At 37.1% G+C, this 25,010-nt stretch overlaps 1 protein-coding gene across 29 annotated transcripts in view; it reads right to left on the bottom strand.

Annotated features, from left to right (window-relative positions):
• The window catches only part of LOC127964937 (uncharacterized), a 420,295-nt gene that overhangs the window by 272,680 nt on the left and 122,605 nt on the right, over positions 1-25,010 (bottom strand). The window contains exon 2 of one of the 29 annotated variants that reach the window (XM_052565496.1): positions 3,236-4,170. The exons of the other annotated variants lie outside the window; for them this stretch is intronic. Within the exon in view, the coding sequence (XP_052421456.1) occupies positions 3,307-4,170 (864 nt within the window). The 3' untranslated portion in view covers positions 3,236-3,306. Of the gene's footprint in view, positions 1-3,235; positions 4,171-25,010 lie in introns of those variants that run through there. 29 annotated transcript variants of the gene reach the window in all.

Genomic DNA, 25,010 nt, shown 5'->3' with positions numbered 1-25,010 from the left:
ACTTCTTATCAATTTAATACAATCCTAAAAGAGTTATAAACTTTTGAACTCTATTGTTTATTGTTAGAAAAGTCTTCTATTTTAAATAAATGCTCTTCTTTTTGACATTTCATTCATCAAAGAATCCTGAAAGAAGTATCACAGTTTCAGCAGCACAACTCTGATAATAAATCATCATATTATTCTGATTTGTGAGGATCATGTGACACTGAAGACTGGAGGAATGATGCTGAAAATCACAGAAATAAAATAGATTTTAATGTATATTAAAATAAAAAAGTTGTTTTACTTCATAATAATATTTCACTTTTTTCCTGTATTTGTGATCAAATAAATGCAGTTTTGATGAGTAAACTCCTGTAAAAACAACAACAACAACAACAACACATAAAAAATCATTCTGATCCCAAACTCTGACCGGTGTGTGTGTGTGTTTGTGTATAGCACTTATACACTAATCCCCACAAGAATAAAGATGTTAAATATTCATCTGAGAAAACTATGTTGCATCATAATGAAAGGAAGTGTGACGTACACTTTCTGTAAACTGAGCCAAACATTTTCACTGATTTAGGGTAGAGTAAGATTATTTACAGTATTGCGCAAGTTAGTTCATACTTGGAAATAATTTTATATGCAATATTACCTTTTCTTTTCATTATCATCTTTAAGAGTTCATGATCATTTCTGTTCAACTTTATTTCTCAGTTGATAAATCCATCCACAATTCATAAAACAAAACACATGCAACTTCCTGTCATTGAAATCATTTAAAAATCAAAGCGACAGGTTAGAAAAAAAAGCCTCAGGCCCAAATATTCAGTTATCACTAATAAACTGTTTGACAAACACTTCTTGCTTCGAAGTACATATCTGAATTTAAAAAAATAAATAAATCACAAACATTCCCCAGAGTCTCAATATGAATCAACGGAGCCGCGAAAATGCTCCAAAGTGCCGATCTGAATCAACGGAGTCGCGAACATGCTCCGAAGTGGCGATCTGAATCAACCGAGTCGCGAACAGGCTCCGAAGTGCCGATCTGAATCAAGCGAGTCGCGAACAGGCTCCGAAGTGCCGATCTGAATCAACGGAGTCGCGAACATGCTCCGAAGTGCCGATCTGAATCAACCGAGTCGCGAGTCGCGAACAGGCTCCGAAGTGCCGATCTGAATCAACAGATTGTTTGTGTATAGCACTTACACACTAATCCCCACAAGAATAAAGATGTTAAATACTCATCTGAGAAAACTATGTTGCATCATAATGAAAGGATGTGTGACGTACACTTTCTGTAAACTGAGCCAAACATTTTCACTGATTTAGGGTAGAGTAAGAATATTTACAGTATTGTGCAAGTTAGTTCATACTTGAATATAATTTTATATGCAATATTACCTTTTCTTTTCATTATCATCTTATCAATCAATCAATCAACTTTATTTATATAGTGCTTTAAACCAAATACATTGTGTCAAAGCACTGAGCAACATTCATTTGGAAAACAGTGTCTCAATAATGCAAAATGATAGTTAAAGGCAGTTCACCATTGAATTCAGTTATGTCATCTCTGTTCAGTTTAAATAGTGTCTGTGCATTTATTTGCAATCAAGTCAATGATATCGCTGTAGATAAAGTGACCCCAACTAAGCAAGCCAGAGGCGACAGCGGCAAGGAACCAAAACCCGATCGGTGACAGAATGGAGAAAAAAACCTTGGGAGAAACCAGGCTCAGTTGGGGGGCCAGTTCTCCTCTGACCAGACGAAACCAGGCTGCAGCAAAGTCAGATTGTGAAGAAGAATCATCTGTTTCCTGTGGTCTTGTCCTGGTGGTCCTCTGAGACAAGGTATTTACAGGGGATCTGTATATGGGGCTCTAGTTGTCCTGGTCTCCGCTGTCTTTCAGGGCAGTAGAGGTCCTTTCTAGGTGCTGATCCACCATCATGTCTGGATTCGTACTGGATCCGGGTGGCTGCAGTGACACTCTGGTCTGGATACAGACTGGATCTGGTGGCCACGGTGACCTCGGAACAAGAGAGAAACAGACAAATATTAGCGTAGATGCCATTCTTCTAATGATGTAGAAGGTACACGTTATGTGAAGTGTTTCCGGTTCCGGTTTACCTTATTAATGCAGCCTAAAAAACCTTTAACGGATTTGGATATTAAAAGCATATTAGTATGTTATGTGTATGCCAGGTTAAAGAGATGGGTCTTCAATCTAGATTTAAACTGCAAGAGTGTGTCTGCCTCCCGAACAATGTTAGGTAGGTTATTCCAGAGTTTAGGCGCCAAATAGGAAAAGGACCTGCCACCCGCAGTTGATTTTGATATTCTAGGTATTATCAAATTGCCTGAGTTTTGAGAACGTAGCGGACGTAGAGGAGTATAATGTAAAAAGGAGGTCATTCAAATACTGAGGTGCTAAACCGTTCAGGGCTTTATAAGTAATAAGCAATATTTAAAAATCTATAGGATGTTTGATAGGGAGCCAGTGCAGCGATGACAGGACCGGGCTAATATGGTCATACTTCCTGGTTCCTGTAAGAACTCTTGCTGCTGCATTGTGGACTAGCTGTAGTTTGTTTACTAAGCGTGCAGAACAACCACCCAATAAAGCATTACAACAATCTAACCTTGAAGTCACAAATGCATGGATTAACATTTCTGCATTTGACATTGAGAGGATAGGCCGTAATTTAGATATATTTTTGAGATGGAAAAATGCAGTTTTACAAACGCTAGAAACGTGGCTTTCTAAGGAAAGATTGCGATCAAATAGCACACCTAGGTTCCTAACTGATGACAAAGAATTGACAGAGCAACCATCAAGTCTTAGACCGTGTTCTAGGTTATTGCAAGCAGAGTTTTTAGGTCGTATAATTAACACTTCTGTTTTTTCTGAATTTAGCAGTAAGAAATTACTCGTCATCCAATTTTTTATATCGACTATGAATTCCATTAGTTTTTCAAATTGGTGTGTTTCACTGGGCCGCGAAGAATTATAGAGCTGAGTATCATCAGCATAACAGTGAAAGCTAACACCATGTTTCCTGATGATATCTCCCAAGGGTAACATATAAAGTGTGAAGAGTAGCGGCCCTAGTACTGAGCCTTGAGGTACTCCATACTGCACTTGTGATCGATATGATACATCTTCATTCACTGCTACGAACTGATGGCGGTCATATAAGTACGATTTAAACCATGCTAGTGCACTTCCACTGATGCCAACAAAGTGTTCAAGTCTATGCAAAAGAATGCTGTGGTCAATTGTGTCAAACGCAGCACTAAGATCCAATAAAACTAATAGAGAGATACACCCACGATCAGATGATAAGAGCAGATCATTTGTAACTCTAAGGAGAGCAGTCTCAGTACTATGATACGGCTAAATCCTGACTGGAAATCCTCACATATACCATTTTTCTCTAAGAAGGAACATAATTGTGAGGATACCACCTTTTCTAGTATCTTGGGCAGAAAAGGGAGATTCGAGATTGGTCTATAATTAACTAGTTCTTTGGGGTCAAGTTGTGGTTTTTTTATGAGAGGCTTAATAACAGCCAGTTTGAAAGTTTTGGGGACATATCCTAATGACAATGAGGAATTAATAATAGTCAAAAGAGGACCATTAACTTCTGGAAGCACCTCTTTTAGGAGCTTAGATGGTATAGGGTCTAACATACATGTTGTAGGTTTAGATGATTTAACAAGTTTATACAATTCTTCCTCTCCTATAGTAGAGAATGAGTGGAACTGTTCCTCAGGGGGTCTATAGTGCACTGTCTGATGTGATACTGTAGCTGACGGCTGAATGGTTGCAATTTTATCTCTAATAGTATCGATTTTAGAAGTAAAGTAGTTCATAAAGTCATTACTGCTGTGGTGTTGGGAAATGTCAACACTTGTTGAGGCTTTATTTTTAATTAATTTAGCCACTGTATTGAATAAATACCTGGGGTTATGTTTGTTTTCTTCTAAAAGAGAAGAAAAGTAATCAGATCTAGCAGTTTTTAATGCTTTTCTGTAGGATATGTTACTTTCCCGCCAAGCAATACGAAATACCTCTAGTTTTGTTTTCCTCCAGCTGCGCTCCATTTTTCGGGCTGCTCTCTTTAGGGTGCGAGTATGCTCATTATACCATGGTGTCAAACTGTTTTCCTTAACCTTCCTTAAGCGTAAAGGAGCAACTGTATTTAAAGTGCTAGAAAAGAGAGAGTCCATAGTTTCTGTTACATCATCAAGTTGTTCTGAGGTTTTGGATATGCTAAGGAATTTGGATACATCAGGAAGATAACTTAAAAAAGCAGTCTTTTGCGGTAGAAGTGATGGTTCTTCGATACTTGTAACAAGAAGTAGAATTTACAATTTTGGCTATATGAAGTTTGCACAGAACTAAATAATGATCTGAGATATCATCACTTGGCTGAATAATTTCAACACTATCAACATCAATTCCATGTGACAGTATTAAATCTAGAGTATGATTTCGACAATGAGTAGGTCCTGAAACATGTTGTCTAACACCAATAGAGTTCAGAATGTCTATAAATGCTGATCCCAATGCATCTTTTTCATTATCGACATGGATATTAAAATCACCAACTATTAAAACTTTATCTGCAGCCAGAACTAATTCGGATGTAAAATCAGCAAACTCTTTAATAAAGTCTGTATGGTGGCCTGGTGGCCTGTGTACAGTAGCCAGTACAAACATAACAGGGGATTTATCATTAACATTTGTTTCTCTGGATAATGTTATATGTAGCACCATTACTTCAAACCAGTTATACTTGAAGCCTGCCCTCTGAGAAATCCTGAAAACGTTGTTATAAATTGAAGCAACACCTCCACCTTTGCCTTTTAGACGTGGCTCGTGTTTATAACAGTAATCTTGGGGGGTGGACTCATTTCAAATAATGTAATCATCAGGTTTTAGCCAGGTTTCTGTCAAACAGAGCACATCTATATTATGATCAGTTATCATATTATTTACAAAAAGTGTTTTCGTAGAAAGGGATCTGATATTCAATAAGCCAAGCTTTATCATTTGTTTATCCATATTGCATTTGTTTTTTATTTGTTGAACCTCAATTAAATTATTAACCTTAACTTGGTTTGGACGTTTTTTGTATTTTCTAGTTCGGGGAACAGACACAGTCTCTACAGTGTGATATCTAGGTGAAAGAGTCTCTATGTGCTGAGAATTAGCTGACCTCTTAAAGAGTTCATGATCATTTCTGTTCAACTTTATTTGTCAGTTGATAAATCCATCCACAATTCATAAAACACAATACATGCAACTTCCTGTCATTGAAATCATTTAAAAATCAAAGCGACAGGTTAGAAAAAAAAAGCGTCTGGCCCAAATATTCAGTTATCACTAATGAACTGTTTGACAAACACTTCTTGCTTCGAAGTACATATCCGAATTTAAAAAAATAAATAAATCACAAACAGTCCCCAGAGTCTCAATCTGAATCAACGGAGCCGCGAACATGCTCCGAAGTGCCGATCTGAATCAACCGAGTCGCGAACATGCTCCGGAAGTGCCGATCTGAATCAACCGAGTCGCGAACAGGCTCCGAAGTGGCGATCTGAATCAAGCGAGTCGCGAGTCGCGAACAGGCTCCGAAGTGCCGATCTGAATCAACCGAGTCGCGAACAGGCTCCGAAGTGCCGATCTGAATCAACCGAGTCGCGAGTCGCGAACAGGCTCCGAAGTGCCGATCTGAATCAACCGAGTCGCGAACAGGCTCCGAAGTGCCGATCTGAATCAACGGAGTCGCGAACATGCTCCGAAGTGCCGATCTGAATCAACCGAGTCGCGAACAGGCTCCGAAGTGCCGATCTGAAAACTTCGATCAAAGAATGTAAAAAATAACTCTATTTCTCTAATAACTCTACAACTCTATGAAAGACTCAGACCACGTATCTAAAAATAAATAGCTTTAGTAAAAGATAAATAATAAGAGGAGTGAAGTTTCCTACCGTTCTGCTGTGTTTGGTCCTCACCGAAGCTCCGCGGCTCGTCTCCGCCCCTCACACGCGCGTTTACAGCACTAAATTAATAATCTTTGCTAATTATTATACATCTACTTCATTGTCAGCTTCAGGTACTTCATGTATTATTGTTCAATGAACTGTTTGATACAAAAAAAGTTGTATTTAGTAATAATTCAAAATTATGAAAATAAAATATATAAAAAATAATGGTTTATATTTTAATATCCTTTAAAATATAATTTATTTCTGTGATGTGCAGCTGTATTTTCAGCATCATTCCTCCAGTCTTCAGTGTCACATGATCTTCAGAAATCAGTCTAATATGATGATTTATTATAAGAATTATTAATATTTGTGATGCCAAATATTATTTGGGAATCTGTGATACTTTTTTCCGGATTCTTCGATGTATACTTTTTTTTTTAAAGAACAGCGTTTATTCAAAATATAAATCTCTTCTAACAATACTAATCTTTGATTTCACTTCTTATCAATTTAATACATCCTAAAAGAGTTATAAACTTTTGAACTCTATTGTTTATTGTTAGAAAAGTCTTCTATTTTAAATAAATGCTCTTCTTTTTGACATTTCATTCATCAAAGAATCCTGAAAGAAGTATCACAGTTTCAGCAGCACAACTCTGATAATAAATCATCATATTATTCTGATTTGTGAGGATCATGTGACACTGAAGACTGGAGGAATGATGCTGAAAATCACAGAAATAAAATAGATTTTAATGTATATTAAAATAAAAAAGTTGTTTTACTTCATAATAATATTTCACTTTTTTTCCTGTATTTGTGATCAAATAAATGCAGTTTTGATGAGTAAACTCCTGTAAAAACAACAACAACAACAACAACACATAAAAAATCATTCTGATCCCAAACTCTGACCGGTGTGTGTGTGTGTTTGTGTATAGCACTTATACACTAATCCCCACAAGAATAAAGATGTTAAATATTCATCTGAGAAAACTATGTTGCATCATAATGAAAGGAAGTGTGACGTACACTTTCTGTAAACTGAGCCAAACATTTTCACTGATTTAGGGTAGAGTAAGATTATTTACAGTATTGCGCAAGTTAGTTCATACTTGGAAATAATTTTATATGCAATATTACCTTTTCTTTTCATTATCATCTTTAAGAGTTCATGATCATTTCTGTTCAACTTTATTTCTCAGTTGATAAATCCATCCACAATTCATAAAACAAAACACATGCAACTTCCTGTCATTGAAATCATTTAAAAATCAAAGCGACAGGTTAGAAAAAAAAGCCTCAGGCCCAAATATTCAGTTATCACTAATAAACTGTTTGACAAACACTTCTTGCTTCGAAGTACATATCTGAATTTAAAAAAATAAATAAATCACAAACATTCCCCAGAGTCTCAATATGAATCAACGGAGCCGCGAAAATGCTCCAAAGTGCCGATCTGAATCAACGGAGTCGCGAACATGCTCCGAAGTGCCGATCTGAATCAAGCGAGTCGCGAGTCGCGAACAGGCTCCGAAGTGCCGATCTGAATCAACCGAGTCGCGAACATGCTACGAAGTGCCGATCTGAATCAACCGAGTCGCGAGTCGCGAACAGGCTCCGAAGTGCCGATCTGAATCAACCGAGTCGCGAACAGGCTCCGAAGTGCCGATCTGAATCAACCGAGTCGCGAACAGGCTCCGAAGTGCCGATCTGAATCAACCGAGTCGCGAACAGGCTCCGAAGTGCCGATCTGAATCAACGGAGTCGCGACCATGCTCCGAAGTGCCGATCTGAATCAACCGAGTCGCGAACAGGCTCCGAAGTGCCGATCTGAAAACTTCGATCAAAGAATGTAAAAAATAACTCTATTTCTCTAATAACTCTACAACTCTATGAAAGACTCAGACCACGTATCTAAAAATAAATCGCTTTAGTAAAAGAGAAATAATAAGAGGAGTGAAGTTTCCTACCGTTCTGCTGTGTTTGGTCCTCACCGAAGCTCCGCGGCTCGTCTCCGCCCCTCACACGCGCGTTTACAGCACTAAATTAATAATCTTTGCTAATTATTATACATCTACTTCATTGTCAGCTTCAGGTACTTCATGTATTATTGTTCAATGAACTGTCTGATACAAAAAAAGTTGTATTTAGTAATAATTCAAAATTATGAAAATAAAATATATAAAAAATAATGGTTTCTATTTTAATATCCTTTAAAATATAATTTATTTCTGTGATGTGCAGCTGTATTTTCAGCATCATTCCTCCAGTCTTCAGTGTCACATGATCTTCAGAAATCAGTCTAATATGATGATTTATTATAAGAATTATTAATATTTGAGATGCCAAATATTATTTTGGAATCTGTGATACTTTTTTCCGGATTCTTCGATGTATACTTTTTTTTTTAAAGAACAGCGTTTATTCAAAATATAAATCTCTTCTAACAATACTAATCTTTGATTTCACTTCTTATCAATTTAATACATCCTAAAAGAGTTATAAACTTTTGAACTCTATTGTTTATTGTTAGAAAAGTCTTCTATTTTAAATAAATGCTCTTCTTTTTGACATTTCATTCATCAAAGAATCCTGAAAGAAGTATCACAGTTTCAGCAGCACAACTCTGATAATAAATCATCATATTATTCTGATTTGTGAGGATCATGTGACACTGAAGACTGGAGGAATGATGCTGAAAATCACAGAAATAAAATAGATTTTAATGTATATTAAAATAAAAAAGTTGTTTTACTTCATAATAATATTTCACTTTTTTCCTGTATTTGTGATCAAATAAATGCAGTTTTGATGAGTAAACTCCTGTAAAAACAACAACAACAACAACAACACATAAAAAATCATTCTGATCCCAAACTCTGACCGGTGTGTGTGTGTGTTTGTGTATAGCACTTATCCACTAATCCCCACAAGAATAAAGATGTTAAATATTCATCTGAGAAAACTATGTTGCATCATAATGAAAGGAAGTGTGACGTACACTTTCTGTAAACTGAGCCAAACATTTTCACTGATTTAGGGTAGAGTAAGATTATTTACAGTATTGCGCAAGTTAGTTCATACTTGGAAATAATTTTATATGCAATATTACCTTTTCTTTTCATTATCATCTTTAAGAGTTCATGATCATTTCTGTTCAACTTTATTTCTCAGTTGATAAATCCATCCACAATTCATAAAACAAAACACATGCAACTTCCTGTCATTGAAATCATTTAAAAATCAAAGCGACAGGTTAGAAAAAAAAGCCTCAGGCCCAAATATTCAGTTATCACTAATAAACTGTTTGACAAACACTTCTTGCTTCGAAGTACATATCTGAATTTAAAAAAATAAATAAATCACAAACATTCCCCAGAGTCTCAATATGAATCAACGGAGCCGCGAAAATGCTCCAAAGTGCCGATCTGAATCAACGGAGTCGCGAACATGCTCCGAAGTGGCGATCTGAATCAACCGAGTCGCGAACAGGCTCCGAAGTGCCGATCTGAATCAAGCGAGTCGCGAACAGGCTCCGAAGTGCCGATCTGAATCAACGGAGTCGCGAACATGCTCCGAAGTGCCGATCTGAATCAACCGAGTCGCGAGTCGCGAACAGGCTCCGAAGTGCCGATCTGAATCAACAGATTGTTTGTGTATAGCACTTACACACTAATCCCCACAAGAATAAAGATGTTAAATACTCATCTGAGAAAACTATGTTGCATCATAATGAAAGGATGTGTGACGTACACTTTCTGTAAACTGAGCCAAACATTTTCACTGATTTAGGGTAGAGTAAGAATATTTACAGTATTGTGCAAGTTAGTTCATACTTGAATATAATTTTATATGCAATATTACCTTTTCTTTTCATTATCATCTTATCAATCAATCAATCAACTTTATTTATATAGTGCTTTAAACCAAATACATTGCGTCAAAGCACTGAGCAACATTCATTTGGAAAACAGTGTCTCAATAATGCAAAATGATAGTTAAAGGCAGTTCACCATTGAATTCAGTTATGTCATCTCCGTTCAGTTTAAATAGTGTCTGTGCATTTATTTGCAATCAAGTCAATGATATCGCTGTAGATAAAGTGACCCCAACTAAGTAAGCCAGAGGCGACAGCGGCAAGGAACCAAAACCCGATCGGTGACAGAATGGAGAAAAAAACCTTGGGAGAAACCAGGCTCAGTTGGGGGGCCAGTTCTCCTCTGACCAGACGAAACCAGGCTGCAGCAAAGTCAGATTGTGAAGAAGAATCATCTGTTTCCTGTGGTCTTGTCCTGGTGGTCCTCTGAGACAAGGTATTTACAGGGGATCTGTATATGGGGCTCTAGTTGTCCTGGTCTCCGCTGTCTTTCAGGGCAGTAGAGGTCCTTTCTAGGTGCTGATCCACCATCATGTCTGGATTCGTACTGGATCCGGGTGGCTGCAGTGACACTCTGGTCTGGATACAGACTGGATCTGGTGGCCACGGTGACCTCGGAACAAGAGAGAAACAGACAAATATTAGCGTAGATGCCATTCTTCTAATGATGTAGAAGGTACACGTTATGTGAAGTGTTTCCGGTTCCGGTTTACCCTATTAATGCAGCCTAAAAAACCTTTAACGGATTTGGATATTAAAAGCATATTAGTATGTTATGTGTATGCCAGGTTAAAGAGATGGGTCTTCAATCTAGATTTAAACTGCAAGAGTGTGTCTGCCTCCCGAACAATGTTAGGTAGGTTATTCCAGAGTTTAGGCGCCAAATAGGAAAAGGACCTGCCACCCGCAGTTGATTTTGATATTCTAGGTATTATCAAATTGCCTGAGTTTTGAGAACGTAGCGGACGTAGAGGAGTATAATGTAAAAAGGAGGTCATTCAAATACTGAGGTGCTAAACCGTTCAGGGCTTTATAAGTAATAAGCAATATTTAAAAATCTATAGGATGTTTGATAGGGAGCCAGTGCAGCGATGACAGGACCGGGCTAATATGGTCATACTTCCTGGTTCCTGTAAGAACTCTTGCTGCTGCATTGTGGACTAGCTGTAGTTTGTTTACTAAGCGTGCAGAACAACCACCCAATAAAGCATTACAACAATCTAACCTTGAAGTCATAAATGCATGGATTAACATTTCTGCATTTGACATTGAGAGGATAGGCCGTAATTTAGATATATTTTTGAGATGGAAAAATGCAGTTTTACAAACGCTAGAAACGTGGCTTTCTAAGGAAAGATTGCGATCAAATAGCACACCTAGGTTCCTAACTGATGACAAAGAATTGACAGAGCAACCATCAAGTCTTAGACCGTGTTCTAGGTTATTGCAAGCAGAGTTTTTAGGTCGTATAATTAACACTTCTGTTTTTTCTGAATTTAGCAGTAAGAAATTACTCGTCATCCAATTTTTTATATCGACTATGAATTCCATTAGTTTTTCAAATTGGTGTGTTTCACTGGGCCGCGAAGAATTATAGAGCTGAGTATCATCAGCATAACAGTGAAAGCTAACACCATGTTTCCTGATGATATCTCCCAAGGGTAACATATAAAGTGTGAAGAGTAGCGGCCCTAGTACTGAGCCTTGAGGTACTCCATACTGCACTTGTGATCGATATGATACATCTTCATTCACTGCTACGAACTGATGGCGGTCATATAAGTACGATTTAAACCATGCTAGTGCACTTCCACTGATGCCAACAAAGTGTTCAAGTCTATGCAAAAGAATGCTGTGGTCAATTGTGTCAAACGCAGCACTAAGATCCAATAAAACTAATAGAGAGATACACCCACGATCAGATGATAAGAGCAGATCATTTGTAACTCTAAGGAGAGCAGTCTCAGTACTATGATACGGCTAAATCCTGACTGGAAATCCTCACATATACCATTTTTCTCTAAGAAGGAACATAATTGTGAGGATACCACCTTTTCTAGTATCTTGGGCAGAAAAGGGAGATTCGAGATTGGTCTATAATTAACTAGTTCTTTGGGGTCAAGTTGTGGTTTTTTTATGAGAGGCTTAATAACAGCCAGTTTGAAAGTTTTGGGGACATATCCTAATGACAATGAGGAATTAATAATAGTCAAAAGAGGACCATTAACTTCTGGAAGCACCTCTTTTAGGAGCTTAGATGGTATAGGGTCTAACATACATGTTGTAGGTTTAGATGATTTAACAAGTTTATACAATTCTTCCTCTCCTATAGTAGAGAATGAGTGGAACTGTTCCTCAGGGGGTCTATAGTGCACTGTCTGATGTGATACTGTAGCTGACGGCTGAATGGTTGCAATTTTATCTCTAATAGTATCGATTTTAGAAGTAAAGTAGTTCATAAAGTCATTACTGCTGTGGTGTTGGGAAATGTCAACACTTGTTGAGGCTTTATTTTTAATTAATTTAGCCACTGTATTGAATAAATACCTGGGGTTATGTTTGTTTTCTTCTAAAAGAGAAGAAAAGTAATCAGATCTAGCAGTTTTTAATGCTTTTCTGTAGGATATGTTACTTTCCCGCCAAGCAATACGAAATACCTCTAGTTTTGTTTTCCTCCAGCTGCGCTCCATTTTTCGGGCTGCTCTACCATGGTGTCAAACTGTTTTCCTTAACCTTCCTTAAGCGTAAAGGAGCAACTGTATTTAAAGTGCTAGAAAAGAGAGAGTCCATAGTTTCTGTTACATCATCAAGTTGTTCTGAGGTTTTGGATATGCTAAGGAATTTGGATACATCAGGAAGATAACTTAAAAAAGCAGTCTTTTGCGGTAGAAGTGATGGTTCTTCGATACTTGTAACAAGAAGTAGAATTTACAATTTTGGCTATATGAAGTTTGCACAGAACTAAATAATGATCTGAGATATCATCACTTGGCTGAATAATTTCAACACTATCAACATCAATTCCATGTGACAGTATTAAATCTAGAGTATGATTTCGACAATGAGTAGGTCCTGAAACATGTTGTCTAACACCAATAGAGTTCAGAATGTCTATAAATGCTGATCCCAATGCATCTTTTTCATTATCGACATGGATATTAAAATCACCAACTATTAAAACTTTATCTGCAGCCAGAACTAATTCGGATGTAAAATCAGCAAACTCTTTAATAAAGTCTGTATGTTGGCCTGGTGGCCTGTGTACAGTAGCCAGTACAAACATAACAGGGGATTTATCATTAACATTTGTTTCTCTGGATAATGTTATATGTAGCACCATTACTTCAAACCAGTTATACTTGAAGCCTGCCCTCTGAGAAATCCTGAAAACGTTGTTATAAATTGAAGCAACACCTCCACCTTTGCCTTTTAGACGTGGCTCGTGTTTATAACAGTAATCTTGGGGGGTGGACTCATTTCAAATAATGTAATCATCAGGTTTTAGCCAGGTTTCTGTCAAACAGAGCACATCTATATTATGATCAGTTATCATATTATTTACAAAAAGTGTTTTCGTAGAAAGGGATCTGATATTCAATAAGCCAAGCTTTATCATTTGTTTATCCATATTGCATTTGTTTTTTATTTGTTGAACCTCAATTAAATTATTAACCTTAACTTGGTTTGGACGTTTTTTGTATTTTCTAGTTCGGGGAACAGACACAGTCTCTACAGTGTGATATCTAGGTGAAAGAGTCTCTATGTGCTGAGAATTAGCTGACCTCTTAAAGAGTTCATGATCATTTCTGTTCAACTTTATTTGTCAGTTGATAAATCCATCCACAATTCATAAAACACAATACATGCAACTTCCTGTCATTGAAATCATTTAAAAATCAAAGCGACAGGTTAGAAAAAAAAAGCGTCTGGCCCAAATATTCAGTTATCACTAATGAACTGTTTGACAAACACTTCTTGCTTCGAAGTACATATCCGAATTTAAAAAAATAAATAAATCACAAACAGTCCCCAGAGTCTCAATCTGAATCAACGGAGCCGCGAACATGCTCCGAAGTGCCGATCTGAATCAACCGAGTCGCGAACATGCTCCGGAAGTGCCGATCTGAATCAACCGAGTCGCGAACAGGCTCCGAAGTGGCGATCTGAATCAAGCGAGTCGCGAGTCGCGAACAGGCTCCGAAGTGCCGATCTGAATCAACCGAGTCGCGAACAGGCTCCGAAGTGCCGATCTGAATCAACCGAGTCGCGAGTCGCGAACAGGCTCCGAAGTGCCGATCTGAATCAACCGAGTCGCGAACAGGCTCCGAAGTGCCGATCTGAATCAACGGAGTCGCGAACATGCTCCGAAGTGCCGATCTGAATCAACCGAGTCGCGAACAGGCTCCGAAGTGCCGATCTGAAAACTTCGATCAAAGAATGTAAAAAATAACTCTATTTCTCTAATAACTCTACAACTCTATGAAAGACTCAGACCACGTATCTAAAAATAAATAGCTTTAGTAAAAGATAAATAATAAGAGGAGTGAAGTTTCCTACCGTTCTGCTGTGTTTGGTCCTCACCGAAGCTCCGCGGCTCGTCTCCGCCCCTCACACGCGCGTTTACAGCACTAAATTAATAATCTTTGCTAATTATTATACATCTACTTCATTGTCAGCTTCAGGTACTTCATGTATTATTGTTCAATGAACTGTTTGATACAAAAAAAGTTGTATTTAGTAATAATTCAAAATTATGAAAATAAAATATATAAAAAATAATGGTTTATATTTTAATATCCTTTAAAATATAATTTATTTCTGTGATGTGCAGCTGTATTTTCAGCATCATTCCTCCAGTCTTCAGTGTCACATGATCTTCAGAAATCAGTCTAATATGATGATTTATTATAAGAATTATTAATATTTGTGATGCCAAATATTATTTGGGAATCTGTGATACTTTTTTCCGGATTCTTCGATGTATACTTTTTTTTTTAAAGAACAGCGTTTATTCAAAATATAAATCTCTTCTAACAATACTAATCTTTGATTTCACTTCTTATCAATTTAATACATCCTAAAAGAGTTATAAACTTTTGAACTCTATTGTTTATTGTTAGAAAAGTCTTCTATTTTAAATAAATGCTCTTCTTTTTGACATTTCATTCATCAAAGAATCCTGAAAGAAGTATCACAGTTTCAGCAGCACAACTCTGATAATAAATCATCATATTATTCTGATTTGTGAGGATCATGTGACACTGAAGACTGGAGGAATGATGCTGAAAATCACAGAAATAAAATAGATTTTAATGTATATTAAAATAAAAAAGTTGTTTTACTTCATAATAATATTTCACTTTTTTCCTGTATTTGTGATCAAATAAATGCAGTTTTGATGAGTAAACTCCTGTAAAAACAACAACAACAACAACAACACATAAAAAATCATTCTGATCCCAAACTCTGACCGGTGTGTGTGTGTGTTTGTGTATAGCACTTATCCACTAATCCCCACAAGAATAAAGATGTTAAATATTCATCTGAGAAAACTATGTTGCATCATAATGAAAGGAAGTGTGACGTACACTTTCTGTAAACTGAGCCAAACATTTTCACTGATTTAGGGTAGAGTAAGATTATTTACAGTATTGCGCAAGTTAGTTCATACTTGGAAATAATTTTATATGCAATATTACCTTTTCTTTTCATTATCATCTTTAAGAGTTCATGATCATTTCTGTTCAACTTTATTTCTCAGTTGATAAATCCATCCACAATTCATAAAACAAAACACATGCAACTTCCTGTCATTGAAATCATTTAAAAATCAAAGCGACAGGTTAGAAAAAAAAGCCTCAGGCCCAAATATTCAGTTATCACTAATAAACTGTTTGACAAACACTTCTTGCTTCGAAGTACATATCTGAATTTAAAAAAATAAATAAATCACAAACATTCCCCAGAGTCTCAATATGAATCAACGGAGCCGCGAAAATGCTCCAAAGTGCCGATCTGAATCAACGGAGTCGCGAACATGCTCCGAAGTGCCGATCTGAATCAAGCGAGTCGCGAGTCGCGAACAGGCTCCGAAGTGCCGATCTGAATCAACCGAGTCGCGAACATGCTACGAAGTGCCGATCTGAATCAACCGAGTCGCGAGTCGCGAACAGGCTCCGAAGTGCCGATCTGAATCAACCGAGTCGCGAACAGGCTCCGAAGTGCCGATCTGAATCAACCGAGTCGCGAACAGGCTCCGAAGTGCCGATCTGAATCAACCGAGTCGCGAACAGGCTCCGAAGTGCCGATCTGAATCAACGGAGTCGCGACCATGCTCCGAAGTGCCGATCTGAATCAACCGAGTCGCGAACAGGCTCCGAAGTGCCGATCTGAAAACTTCGATCAAAGAATGTAAAAAATAACTCTATTTCTCTAATAACTCTACAACTCTATGAAAGACTCAGACCACGTATCTAAAAATAAATCGCTTTAGTAAAAGAGAAATAATAAGAGGAGTGAAGTTTCCTACCGTTCTGCTGTGTTTGGTCCTCACCGAAGCTCCGCGGCTCGTCTCCGCCCCTCACACGCGCGTTTACAGCACTAAATTAATAATCTTTGCTAATTATTATACATCTACTTCATTGTCAGCTTCAGGTACTTCATGTATTATTGTTCAATGAACTGTCTGATACAAAAAAAGTTGTATTTAGTAATAATTCAAAATTATGAAAATAAAATATATAAAAAATAATGGTTTCTATTTTAATATCCTTTAAAATATAATTTATTTCTGTGATGTGCAGCTGTATTTTCAGCATCATTCCTCCAGTCTTCAGTGTCACATGATCTTCAGAAATCAGTCTAATATGATGATTTATTATAAGAATTATTAATATTTGAGATGCCAAATATTATTTTGGAATCTGTGATACTTTTTTCCGGATTCTTCGATGTATACTTTTTTTTTTAAAGAACAGCGTTTATTCAAAATATAAATCTCTTCTAACAATACTAATCTTTGATTTCACTTCTTATCAATTTAATACATCCTAAAAGAGTTATAAACTTTTGAACTCTATTGTTTATTGTTAGAAAAGTCTTCTATTTTAAATAAATGCTCTTCTTTTTGACATTTCATTCATCAAAGAATCCTGAAAGAAGTATCACAGTTTCAGCAGCACAACTCTGATAATAAATCATCATATTATTCTGATTTGTGAGGATCATGTGACACTGAAGACTGGAGGAATGATGCTGAAAATCACAGAAATAAAATAGATTTTAATGTATATTAAAATAAAAAAGTTGTTTTACTTCATAATAATATTTCACTTTTTTCCTGTATTTGTGATCAAATAAATGCAGTTTTGATGAGTAAACTCCTGTAAAAACAACAACAACAACAACAACACATAAAAAATCATTCTGATCCCAAACTCTGACCGGTGTGTGTGTGTGTTTGTGTATAGCACTTATCCACTAATCCCCACAAGAATAAAGATGTTAAATATTCATCTGAGAAAACTATGTTGCATCATAATGAAAGGAAGTGTGACGTACACTTTCTGTAAACTGAGCCAAACATTTTCACTGATTTAGGGTAGAGTAAGATTATTTACAGTATTGCGCAAGTTAGTTCATACTTGGAAATAATTTTATATGCAATATTACCTTTTCTTTTCATTATCATCTTTAAGAGTTCATGATCATTTCTGTTCAACTTTATTTCTCAGTTGATAAATCCATCCACAATTCATAAAACAAAACACATGCAACTTCCTGTCATTGAAATCATTTAAAAATCAAAGCGACAGGTTAGAAAAAAAAGCCTCAGGCCCAAATATTCAGTTATCACTAATAAACTGTTTGACAAACACTTCTTGCTTCGAAGTACATATCTGAATTTAAAAAAATAAATAAATCACAAACATTCCCCAGAGTCTCAATATGAATCAACGGAGCCGCGAAAATGCTCCAAAGTGCCGATCTGAATCAACGGAGTCGCGAACATGCTCCGAAGTGGCGATCTGAATCAACCGAGTCGCGAACAGGCTCCGAAGTGCCGATCTGAATCAAGCGAGTCGCGAACAGGCTCCGAAGTGCCGATCTGAATCAACGGAGTCGCGAACATGCTCCGAAGTGCCGATCTGAATCAACCGAGTCGCGAGTCGCGAACAGGCTCCGAAGTGCCGATCTGAATCAACAGATTGTTTGTGTATAGCACTTACACACTAATCCCCACAAGAATAAAGATGTTAAATACTCATCTGAGAAAACTATGTTGCATCATAATGAAAGGATGTGTGACGTACACTTTCTGTAAACTGAGCCAAACATTTTCACTGATTTAGGGTAGAGTAAGAATATTTACAGTATTGTGCAAGTTAGTTCATACTTGAATATAATTTTATATGCAATATTACCTTTTCTTTTCATTATCATCTTATCAATCAATCAATCAACTTTATTTATATAGTGCTTTAAACCAAATACATTGCGTCAAAGCACTGAGCAACATTCATTTGGAAAACAGTGTCTCAATAATGCAAAATGATAGTTAAAGGCAGTTCACCATTGAATTCAGTTATGTCATCTCTGTTCAGTTAAAATAGTGTCTGTGCATTTATTTGCAATCAAGTCAATGATATCGCTGTAGATAAAGTGACCCCAACTAAGCAAGCCAGAGGCGACAGCGGCAAGGAACCAAAACCCGATCGGTGACAGAATGGAGAAAAAAACCTTGGGAGAAACCAGGCTCAGTTGGGGGGCCAGTTCTCCTCTGACCAGACGAAACCAGGCTGCAGCAAAGTCAGATTGTGAAGAAGAATCATCTGTTTCCTGTGGTCTTGTCCTGGTGGTCCTCTGAGACAAGGTATTTACAGGGGATCTGTATATGGGGCTCTAGTTGTCCTGGTCTCCGCTGTCTTTCAGGGCAGTAGAGGTCCTTTCTAGGTGCTGATCCACCATCATGTCTGGATTCGTACTGGATCCGGGTGGCTGCAGTGACACTCTGGTCTGGATACAGACTGGATCTGGTGGCCACGGTGACCTCGGAACAAGAGAGAAACAGACAAATATTAGCGTAGATGCCATTCTTCTAATGATGTAGAAGGTACACGTTATGTGAAGTGTTTCCGGTTCCGGTTTACCCTATTAATGCAGCCTAAAAAACCTTTAACGGATTTGGATATTAAAAGCATATTAGTATGTTATGTGTATGCCAGGTTAAAGAGATGGGTCTTCAATCTAGATTTAAACTGCAAGAGTGTGTCTGCCTCCCGAACAATGTTAGGTAGGTTATTCCAGAGTTTAGGCGCCAAATAGGAAAAGGACCTGCCACCCGCAGTTGATTTTGATATTCTAGGTATTATCAAATTGCCTGAGTTTTGAGAACGTAGCGGACGTAGAGGAGTATAATGTAAAAAGGAGGTCATTCAAATACTGAGGTGCTAAACCGTTCAGGGCTTTATAAGTAATAAGCAATATTTAAAAATCTATAGGATGTTTGATAGGGAGCCAGTGCAGCGATGACAGGACCGGGCTAATATGGTCATACTTCCTGGTTCCTGTAAGAACTCTTGCTGCTGCATTGTGGACTAGCTGTAGTTTGTTTACTAAGCGTGCAGAACAACCACCCAATAAAGCATTACAACAATCTAACCTTGAAGTCATAAATGCATGGATTAACATTTCTGCATTTGACATTGAGAGGATAGGCCGTAATTTAGATATATTTTTGAGATGGAAAAATGCAGTTTTACAAACGCTAGAAACGTGGCTTTCTAAGGAAAGATTGCGATCAAATAGCACACCTAGGTTCCTAACTGATGACAAAGAATTGACAGAGCAACCATCAAGTCTTAGACCGTGTTCTAGGTTATTGCAAGCAGAGTTTTTAGGTCGTATAATTAACACTTCTGTTTTTTCTGAATTTAGCAGTAAGAAATTACTCGTCATCCAATTTTTTATATCGACTATGAATTCCATTAGTTTTTCAAATTGGTGTGTTTCACTGGGCCGCGAAGAATTATAGAGCTGAGTATCATCAGCATAACAGTGAAAGCTAACACCATGTTTCCTGATGATATCTCCCAAGGGTAACATATAAAGTGTGAAGAGTAGCGGCCCTAGTACTGAGCCTTGAGGTACTCCATACTGCACTTGTGATCGATATGATACATCTTCATTCACTGCTACGAACTGATGGCGGTCATATAAGTACGATTTAAACCATGCTAGTGCACTTCCACTGATGCCAACAAAGTGTTCAAGTCTATGCAAAAGAATGCTGTGGTCAATTGTGTCAAACGCAGCACTAAGATCCAATAAAACTAATAGAGAGATACACCCACGATCAGATGATAAGAGCAGATCATTTGTAACTCTAAGGAGAGCAGTCTCAGTACTATGATACGGCTAAATCCTGACTGGAAATCCTCACATATACCATTTTTCTCTAAGAAGGAACATAATTGTGAGGATACCACCTTTTCTAGTATCTTGGGCAGAAAAGGGAGATTCGAGATTGGTCTATAATTAACTAGTTCTTTGGGGTCAAGTTGTGGTTTTTTTATGAGAGGCTTAATAACAGCCAGTTTGAAAGTTTTGGGGACATATCCTAATGACAATGAGGAATTAATAATAGTCAAAAGAGGACCATTAACTTCTGGAAGCACCTCTTTTAGGAGCTTAGATGGTATAGGGTCTAACATACATGTTGTAGGTTTAGATGATTTAACAAGTTTATACAATTCTTCCTCTCCTATAGTAGAGAATGAGTGGAACTGTTCCTCAGGGGGTCTATAGTGCACTGTCTGATGTGATACTGTAGCTGACGGCTGAATGGTTGCAATTTTATCTCTAATAGTATCGATTTTAGAAGTAAAGTAGTTCATAAAGTCATTACTGCTGTGGTGTTGGGAAATGTCAACACTTGTTGAGGCTTTATTTTTAATTAATTTAGCCACTGTATTGAATAAATACCTGGGGTTATGTTTGTTTTCTTCTAAAAGAGAAGAAAAGTAATCAGATCTAGCAGTTTTTAATGCTTTTCTGTAGGATATGTTACTTTCCCGCCAAGCAATACGAAATACCTCTAGTTTTGTTTTCCTCCAGCTGCGCTCCATTTTTCGGGCTGCTCTACCATGGTGTCAAACTGTTTTCCTTAACCTTCCTTAAGCGTAAAGGAGCAACTGTATTTAAAGTGCTAGAAAAGAGAGAGTCCATAGTTTCTGTTACATCATCAAGTTGTTCTGAGGTTTTGGATATGCTAAGGAATTTGGATACATCAGGAAGATAACTTAAAAAAGCAGTCTTTTGCGGTAGAAGTGATGGTTCTTCGATACTTGTAACAAGAAGTAGAATTTACAATTTTGGCTATATGAAGTTTGCACAGAACTAAATAATGATCTGAGATATCATCACTTGGCTGAATAATTTCAACACTATCAACATCAATTCCATGTGACAGTATTAAATCTAGAGTATGATTTCGACAATGAGTAGGTCCTGAAACATGTTGTCTAACACCAATAGAGTTCAGAATGTCTATAAATGCTGATCCCAATGCATCTTTTTCATTATCGACATGGATATTAAAATCACCAACTATTAAAACTTTATCTGCAGCCAGAACTAATTCGGATGTAAAATCAGCAAACTCTTTAATAAAGTCTGTATGTTGGCCTGGTGGCCTGTGTACAGTAGCCAGTACAAACATAACAGGGGATTTATCATTAACATTTGTTTCTCTGGATAATGTTATATGTAGCACCATTACTTCAAACCAGTTATACTTGAAGCCTGCCCTCTGAGAAATCCTGAAAACGTTGTTATAAATTGAAGCAACACCTCCACCTTTGCCTTTTAGACGTGGCTCGTGTTTATAACAGTAATCTTGGGGGGTGGACTCATTTCAAATAATGTAATCATCAGGTTTTAGCCAGGTTTCTGTCAAACAGAGCACATCTATATTATGATCAGTTATCATATTATTTACAAAAAGTGTTTTCGTAGAAAGGGATCTGATATTCAATAAGCCAAGCTTTATCATTTGTTTATCCATATTGCATTTGTTTTTTATTTGTTGAACCTCAATTAAATTATTAACCTTAACTTGGTTTGGACGTTTTTTGTATTTTCTAGTTCGGGGAACAGACACAGTCTCTACAGTGTGATATCTAGGTGAAAGAGTCTCTATGTGCTGAGAATTAGCTGACCTCTTAAAGAGTTCATGATCATTTCTGTTCAACTTTATTTGTCAGTTGATAAATCCATCCACAATTCATAAAACACAATACATGCAACTTCCTGTCATTGAAATCATTTAAAAATCAAAGCGACAGGTTAGAAAAAAAAAGCGTCTGGCCCAAATATTCAGTTATCACTAATGAACTGTTTGACAAACACTTCTTGCTTCGAAGTACATATCCGAATTTAAAAAAATAAATAAATCACAAACAGTCCCCAGAGTCTCAATCTGAATCAACGGAGCCGCGAACATGCTCCGAAGTGCCGATCTGAATCAACCGAGTCGCGAACATGCTCCGGAAGTGCCGATCTGAATCAACCGAGTCGCGAACAGGCTCCGAAGTGGCGATCTGAATCAAGCGAGTCGCGAGTCGCGAACAGGCTCCGAAGTGCCGATCTGAATCAACCGAGTCGCGAACAGGCTCCGAAGTGCCGATCTGAATCAACCGAGTCGCGAGTCGCGAACAGGCTCCGAAGTGCCGATCTGAATCAACCGAGTCGCGAACAGGCTCCGAAGTGCCGATCTGAATCAACGGAGTCGCGAACATGCTCCGAAGTGCCGATCTGAATCAACCGAGTCGCGAACAGGCTCCGAAGTGCCGATCTGAAAACTTCGATCAAAGAATGTAAAAAATAACTCTATTTCTCTAATAACTCTACAACTCTATGAAAGACTCAGACCACGTATCTAAAAATAAATCGCTTTAGTAAAAGAGAAATAATAAGAGGAGTGAAGTTTCCTACCGTTCTGCTGTGTTTGGTCCTCACCGAAGCTCCGCGGCTCGTCTCCGCCCCTCACACGCGCGTTTACAGCACTAAATTAATAATCTTTGCTAATTATTATACATCTACTTCATTGTCAGCTTCAGGTACTTCATGTATTATTGTTCAATGAACTGTTTGATACAAAAAAAGTTGTATTTAGTAATAATTCAAAATTATGAAAATAAAATATATAAAAAATAATGGTTTATATTTTAATATCCTTTAAAATATAATTTATTTCTGTGATGTGCAGCTGTATTTTCAGCATCATTCCTCCAGTCTTCAGTGTCACATGATCTTCAGAAATCAGTCTAATATGATGATTTATTATAAGAATTATTAATATTTGTGATGCCAAATATTATTTGGGAATCTGTGATACTTTTTTCCGGATTCTTCGATGTATACTTTTTTTTTTAAAGAACAGCGTTTATTCAAAATATAAATCTCTTCTAACAATACTAATCTTTGATTTCACTTCTTATCAATTTAATACATCCTAAAAGAGTTATAAACTTTTGAACTCTATTGTTTATTGTTAGAAAAGTCTTCTATTTTAAATAAATGCTCTTCTTTTTGACATTTCATTCATCAAAGAATCCTGAAAGAAGTATCACAGTTTCAGCAGCACAACTCTGATAATAAATCATCATATTATTCTGATTTGTGAGGATCATGTGACACTGAAGACTGGAGGAATGATGCTGAAAATCACAGAAATAAAATAGATTTTAATGTATATTAAAATAAAAAAGTTGTTTTACTTCATAATAATATTTCACTTTTTTTCCTGTATTTGTGATCAAATAAATGCAGTTTTGATGAGTAAACTCCTGTAAAAACAACAACAACAACAACAACACATAAAAAATCATTCTGATCCCAAACTCTGACCAGTGTGTGTGTGTGTTTGTGTATAGCACTTATACACTAATCCCCACAAGAATAAAGATGTTAAATATTCATCTGAGAAAACTATGTTGCATCATAATGAAAGGAAGTGTGACGTACACTTTCTGTAAACTGAGCCAAACATTTTCACTGATTTAGGGTAGAGTAAGATTATTTACAGTATTGCGCAAGTTAGTTCATACTTGGAAATAATTTTATATGCAATATTACCTTTTCTTTTCATTATCATCTTTAAGAGTTCATGATCATTTCTGTTCAACTTTATTTCTCAGTTGATAAATCCATCCACAATTCATAAAACAAAACACATGCAACTTCCTGTCATTGAAATCGTTTAAAAATCAAAGCGACAGGTTAGAAAAAAAAGCCTCAGGCCCAAATATTCAGTTATCACTAATAAACTGTTTGACAAACACTTCTTGCTTCGAAGTACATATCTGAATTTAAAAAAATAAATAAATCACAAACATTCCCCAGAGTCTCAATATGAATCAACGGAGCCGCGAAAATGCTCCAAAGTGCCGATCTGAATCAACCGAGTCGCGAACATGCTCCGGAAGTGCCGATCTGAATCAACCGAGTCGCGAACAGGCTCCGAAGTGGCGATCTGAATCAAGCGAGTCGCGAGTCGCGAACAGGCTCCGAAGTGCCGATCTGAATCAACCGAGTCGCGAACAGGCTCCGAAGTGCCGATCTGAATCAACCGAGTCGCGAGTCGCGAACAGGCTCCGAAGTGCCGATCTGAATCAACCGAGTCGCGAACAGGCTCCGAAGTGCCGATCTGAATCAACGGAGTCGCGACCATGCTCCGAAGTGCCGATCTGAATCAACCGAGTCGCGAACAGGCTCCGAAGTGCCGATCTGAAAACTTCGATCAAAGAATGTAAAAAATAACTCTATTTCTCTAATAACTCTACAACTCTATGAAAGACTCAGACCACGTATCTAAAAATAAATCGCTTTAGTAAAAGAGAAATAATAAGAGGAATGAAGTTTCCTACCGTTCTGCTGTGTTTGGTCCTCACCGAAGCTCCGCGGCTCGTCTCCGCCCCTCACACGCGCGTTTACAGCACTAAATTAATAATCTTTGCTAATTATTATACATCTACTTCATTGTCAGCTTCAGGTACTTCATGTATTATTGTTCAATGAACTGTTTGATACAAAAAAAGTTGTATTTAGTAATAATTCAAAATTATGAAACTAAAAT

The sequence above is a fragment of the Carassius gibelio genome, chromosome B9 (genome assembly GCF_023724105.1).
Source record: "Carassius gibelio isolate Cgi1373 ecotype wild population from Czech Republic chromosome B9, carGib1.2-hapl.c, whole genome shotgun sequence".
In the NCBI taxonomy this organism is placed as follows: Eukaryota; Metazoa; Chordata; class Actinopteri; order Cypriniformes; family Cyprinidae; genus Carassius; species Carassius gibelio.
The sequence above is the reverse complement of the archived record's forward strand: the minus strand, read 5'-3'. Positions and strand labels throughout refer to the sequence as shown.